This window comes from Physeter macrocephalus, chromosome 14, assembly GCF_002837175.3.
Source record: "Physeter macrocephalus isolate SW-GA chromosome 14, ASM283717v5, whole genome shotgun sequence".
In the NCBI taxonomy this organism is placed as follows: domain Eukaryota; kingdom Metazoa; phylum Chordata; class Mammalia; order Artiodactyla; family Physeteridae; genus Physeter; species Physeter macrocephalus.
In genome coordinates, this window is record NC_041227.1 from 1,459,681 (window position 1) to 1,464,759 (window position 5,079).

Below are 5,079 nucleotides of genomic sequence, written 5' to 3' on the forward strand. Positions count from 1 at the left end.
GGGCGCGCGGGAGAGATGGTGTTGGGGGGGGTGGGTGGGGCCACGGGGAGGCGGGGCTGAGCCGACACTGGGTGACCCAGCTGTGGCGAGAGAGGCTGGCACGGGAGGGGCCGTCTGGGAGACGACGGGGGGGGGGGGGGGGGGGGTGTTTCCACCGCCCTGAGGCTCTCACGAGATCGGGGCGGGGGTGACATCCCCGTCGCTGGTCTCGGCACGGGGGGTCTTAGTGGTCTCCCCAGATGGGGCTGAGGCCCCTCCTGATGGTCCTCACTTGCCCCCCCGCTGAGCCTGCACACTGCTCACCGCAGACGAGACAAGCAAGAAGATAGCCCACGCCAAGGCCGTGGTCACCGAAGCCCAGGACACGGCTGCCCGCGTGCAGTCCCGGCTTCGAGACATGCAGAGAAACGTGGAGCGGTGGCAGGGCCGCTACAAGGGGCTGCAGAGCCAGGGCCTGGGCCGGGTGGTGCTCGACGCAGGCCGCTCAGGTGGGCCCTGGCGCGCGGTGCCCTGACAGAGGGCGGGCCGGGGTGGGGAGGCCAGGGGCTCAGGGCTGCCTCCCCCCATCCCCTCCCCGCCTGCAGTGACCACCCTGGAGAAGACGCTGCCGCAGCTGCTGGCCAAGCTGAGCCTCCTGCAGAACCGTGGGACGCACAACGCCAGCCTGGCCCTGTCGGCCAGCATCGGCCGCGTGCGGGAGCTCATCGCCCAGGCCCGGAGTGCTGCCAATAAGGTGGGTGCGAGTGCCAGGGCCAGGCGGGTGTCTGGGAGACCGGGAGGCAGACGCTGACGGGCTCTGCGCCCCCCACAGGTCAAGGTGCCCATGAAGTTCAGCGGGAGCTCAGGGGTGCAGCTGCGCACCCCTCGGGACCTCGCCAACCTTGTCTCTTACACCGCCCTCAAGTTCTACCTGCAGAGCCCAGAGCCGGCGCCCGGCCAGCTCGCCGGGGACCAGTTTGTGCTGTACATGGGCAGCCGCCAGGTAGCGGGCGGGCCTGGTGGGCTGGGTGGAGCTGGGCGCCAGGCCGGAGCGGGTGGCCCATGCCGGGTCCCTGTCCCCCTGAGTCTCCTGCCGCCACAGGCCACCGGCGACTACATGGGCGTGGCTCTGCGTGGCCAGAAGGTGCACTGGGTGTACCGCCTCGGGGGAGCGGGCCCCACGGCCCTCAGCATCGACGAGGACATCGGGGAACAGTTCGCGACCGTCAGCATTGACAGGTGGGAGGCCCGGCCCTCGCGGTGCTCCCCCCACCGCCAGGCGTGGCCACGTGGCCACGCCTCCCTCTCTTACCTCTGCCCTCAGGACCCTCCAGTTTGGCCATATGTCTGTCACAGTGGAGAATCAGATGGTCCAGGAGACCAAGGGTGATACGGTGGCCCCTGGAGCCGAAGGGCTGCTCGGCGTGCAGCCTGATGACTTTGTCTTCTACGTGGGAGGCTACCCTGACAACTTCACGGTGAGCCCGGTGCGGCCTGGGTGCGCGGCCAGCCCGCCCTGCGCCCCTGTCCCAGGAAGCCCTGCTCAGGGTCTGGCTTCGGCCCGTCGCGCTGTAGCCCGAGTTCCTCCCCCTGGGTCTGTCCTGGGCCGGAGGCTCCCTGACCGTGCGCTGTGCCCACAGCCCCCCGAACCCCTGCGCTTTCCCGGCTACCGGGGCTGCATCGAGCTGGACACGCTGAACGAAGAGGTGGTCAGTCTCTACAACTTCGAGAAGACCTTCCAGCTGGACACAGCCGTGGATAAGCCTTGTGCGCGGTACGTGCGGCCTGAGCCCCCCTCACCGTGGCTCAGCCCGCCCTCGGCTGACCCTGCCCCCTCTGACCCGCAGCTCCAAGTCGACCGGGGACCCATGGCTCACGGACGGCTCCTACCTGGACGGCTCCGGCTTCGCCCGCATCAGCGTGGAGAGCCAGCTGAGCAACACCAAACGCTTCGACCAGGAGCTGCGGCTTGTGTCCTACAGCGGGATCCTCTTCTTCCTGCGGCACCAGGCACGTCCGCCGTCCCCGTGGCCCGGCCCGCCAGCCCGCCCGGCCCATGCTGACCCTCCCCTCCCCACCAGGACCAGTTCCTGTGCCTGGCCGTGCGGGAAGGCAGCCTCGTTTTCCTCTACGACTTCGGTGCGGGCCTGAAGGAGGCCGACCCGCTGCAGCGCCCGCCGCCTCTGACCACGACCAGCAAGGCGGTACTCGGGGAGGGCCCGGTGTGGGAAGGGGCGGGGGGGGGGGGGTCGCAGCTCTCGCCCTGAAGGTACCACCCCGTGCTGGCGCTTCCCAGATCCAGGTGTTCTTGCTGGGGGGCAGCCGGAAGCGCGTGCTGGTGCGCGTGGAGAGGACCACGGTGTTCAGCGTGGAGCAGGACAGCACGCTGGAGCTGGCCGACGCCTACTACCTGGGGGGCGTGCCGCCCAGCCAGCTGCCCCCTAGGTGAGCACTGGCCCTGGGGTGGGGCGGGCGTGGCGGGCAGGGCCCGGGAGAGGCCACCCCTGACGCTCGTCCCGCGGACCGTCCCCGCAGCCTGCGGCGGCTCTTCCCCTCCGGAGGCTCGGTGCGCGGCTGCATCAAGGGCATCAAAGCTCTGGGCAAGTACGTGGATCTCAAGAGGCTGAACACGACGGGCATCAGCTCCGGCTGCACCGCCGACCTGCTGGTGAGCCCCCGCCATCCCCCAGCTGCGCGCCCTCTCTGGCCGCCGCGGGCCCTCATGGTCACCCTGCCCGCAGGTGGGACGGGCCATGACTTTCCACGGCCACGGCTATCTGCGCCTGGCGCTCCCCAGCAACGCCGTGCCCCTCACGGGCAACGTCTACTCTGGCTTCGGCTTCCGCAGCAGCCAGGACAGCGCTCTGCTCTTCCACCGAGAGTCCCCGGTACGTCCGCCCCGCCACCTCTGGGGCAGCAGGGTGGGGCTGGTGGCCCGAGGGAGGGAGTCTGGGCCCCCGGCCTGGCCCGCTGACCCAGCCACTGTCCCCAGACCGGGCCATGCGAGGTGTCCCTGCAGCGAGGCCACGTGACCCTCCGGCTTGCAAGGACCGAGGTGAAAACGCGACGGGGCTTTGCCGATGGGGCCCCCCATTATGTCACTTTCTACAGCAACGCCACGGGGTGAGTCCGGCTTACCTGGCCTCTCCAGGGAGGGGGCGCAGTAGAGCCGGGGGGGCGGGGGGCAGGGCGGAGGAAACACCGCTCTCCTCGCCAGGGTCTGGCTCTATGTGGACGACCAGCTTCAGGAGATGAAGCCCCACCGGGGGCCGTGGCCCCAGCCCCAGCCTGAGGGGTCGAGTCAGCTCTTCCTGGGGGGCTTGCCCAAGTCCGACGCCCTCCGTAACTTCAGCGGCTGCATCAGCAACGTTTTCGTGCTGCGGTGAGCTGAGTGGGCCCCGGGAGGGCTGGCAACAACCCGCCGGCCCGGCCCAGCACCGACCCACACGTACCCCCTGCCCTCTGCAGGCTCCTGGGGCCGCAGCGCGTGCTTGACCTGCAGCAGAACCTGGAGGGCATCAACGTGAGCTCAGGCTGCGACCCGGCCCCTCGCACCCAGGCCCCAGAGCAGAGCCCGCAAGGACTGCGGGCCACGGTGTCTCGGAAGGTGGGGAACGTGGGGCTGGGGTAGGCAGAAGGTGGCCTCCACGCATTCCTGCGTTCCCTCATCCCCATCCGACCCCCCCAGGCCTCCCGCCGCAGCCGGCAGCCCGCCCAGGACGCTTCCTGCTCGCCACCCTGGCCCCTCAGGGCCATACGAGACGCCTACCAGTTTGGGGGTCCCCTGTCCAGTCACCTGGAGTTTGCACACGTCCCGCCCCCCACCAGTAACCGGTAAGGCCAGGGGCGGCAGTGGGGAGAGGGGGCTGCTGGGGGGAGGGGGGCAGCCCGAGGCTGATGCCGCCGCCTGGCTTCCAGGTCGCGGCTTGACATGCTCATCCGCCCGCATGCCCCCCAGGGGCTCCTGCTCCTCGCCGCCCCCCTGACGGCCAGCAGCCCTTCCCTGGCCCTCTTCCTGAGCCACGGACGCTTTGTCGCTCAGACGGAAGGCCCTGGGCCCCAGCTCCGAGTCCAGAGCCGCCAGCGTTCACGGACTGGCCGGTGGCATACAGTGAGGGGCTGGGGGGAGGGGATGCAGGGGCGGGGTGGGGCGGCGGCCCTGGGGGCTCCCATCCTGATGTGCCTTCCCACTCCCAGGTGTCTGTGCGTTGGGAGAAGACTCGGATCCAGCTGGTGATGGATGGGGTCTGGGCCCAGAGCCGGGAGGGGCCGGGCCGGCGGCACCAGGGGGAGGAAGGCCCCCGGCCACACACTCTCTTTGTGGGGGGCCTCCCTGCTGGTGTCCACAGCCCGCAGCTCCCGGTGAGAGCCGCCTCGCCCCAGCCTCCCGCCCCTGCCCCGCTGGACGCTCTCCGCCCTCCTCAGCACCCCAGGGAGCTGACCCAGCTCACCCCTCTGTGCCCACACACAGGTGGCCATCAGCCGCTCCGGGTTCAGCGGTTGTGTGAAGAGACTGAGGTTGGACGGGCAGCTCCTGGGGGCTCCCACCCGGGTGGTGGGGGCCACACCCTGCTTCTCCGGTCCCCTGGAGAAGGGCCTGTTCTTTGCAGGCAGCGGGGGAGCCATCACTCTAGGTCTGTCTCCTGCTGGCGTCCCCCAGTCCCCTATGTGCCGGGGCTGGGGTGGGAGTGACGCCCAGAACGGGACGGGGGGTGGGCCTGGGGCCGAGGCCTCCCTCCTCTCACGGCCCCTCCCTGCAGACACCCTGGGGGCCACACTGCCTGACCTGCGCCTGGAGCTGGAGGTGCGGCCGCAGACAGCCACCGGCCTCGTCTTCCACTTGGGTCGGGGCCCGGCGCCCCCCTACCTGCAGCTGCGCGTGCTGGGGAGGCAGGTAAGCGGGTTGGGCTGCAGCCTCAGGGCCAGATGTGGGTTGGCAGGGCCCTCGTGACGCGCTGCCGCCCCAGGTCCTGCTGCGGGCAGACGAGGGTTCAGGCGCGTTCTCCACGCTGGTGACGCTCCCCGAGGCACTGTGTGACGGGCAGTGGCACCGCCTGGCAGGTGAGCCGGGGCCCCCGACACCCCCCCCCCCCCCCTGGG

General features: G+C 70.7%; 1 protein-coding gene across 1 annotated transcript in view; it reads left to right on the forward strand.

The window, feature by feature from the left end:
• The window catches only part of LAMA5 (laminin subunit alpha 5), a 52,685-nt gene that overhangs the window by 46,751 nt on the left and 855 nt on the right, over nucleotides 1–5,079 (forward strand). Inside the window, exons 59-78 of the mRNA XM_024128365.2 lie at nucleotides 309–488; nucleotides 585–733; nucleotides 812–982; nucleotides 1,082–1,218; nucleotides 1,304–1,457; nucleotides 1,620–1,753; nucleotides 1,827–1,989; nucleotides 2,061–2,183; nucleotides 2,276–2,424; nucleotides 2,515–2,647; nucleotides 2,721–2,867; nucleotides 2,972–3,102; nucleotides 3,197–3,361; nucleotides 3,448–3,586; nucleotides 3,668–3,813; nucleotides 3,898–4,090; nucleotides 4,177–4,341; nucleotides 4,451–4,613; nucleotides 4,740–4,873; nucleotides 4,947–5,040. Coding sequence (XP_023984133.1) covers nucleotides 309–488; nucleotides 585–733; nucleotides 812–982; nucleotides 1,082–1,218; nucleotides 1,304–1,457; nucleotides 1,620–1,753; nucleotides 1,827–1,989; nucleotides 2,061–2,183; nucleotides 2,276–2,424; nucleotides 2,515–2,647; nucleotides 2,721–2,867; nucleotides 2,972–3,102; nucleotides 3,197–3,361; nucleotides 3,448–3,586; nucleotides 3,668–3,813; nucleotides 3,898–4,090; nucleotides 4,177–4,341; nucleotides 4,451–4,613; nucleotides 4,740–4,873; nucleotides 4,947–5,040 — 2,970 coding nt within the window. The remainder of the gene's footprint in view (nucleotides 1–308; nucleotides 489–584; nucleotides 734–811; nucleotides 983–1,081; nucleotides 1,219–1,303; nucleotides 1,458–1,619; nucleotides 1,754–1,826; nucleotides 1,990–2,060; nucleotides 2,184–2,275; nucleotides 2,425–2,514; nucleotides 2,648–2,720; nucleotides 2,868–2,971; nucleotides 3,103–3,196; nucleotides 3,362–3,447; nucleotides 3,587–3,667; nucleotides 3,814–3,897; nucleotides 4,091–4,176; nucleotides 4,342–4,450; nucleotides 4,614–4,739; nucleotides 4,874–4,946; nucleotides 5,041–5,079) is intronic.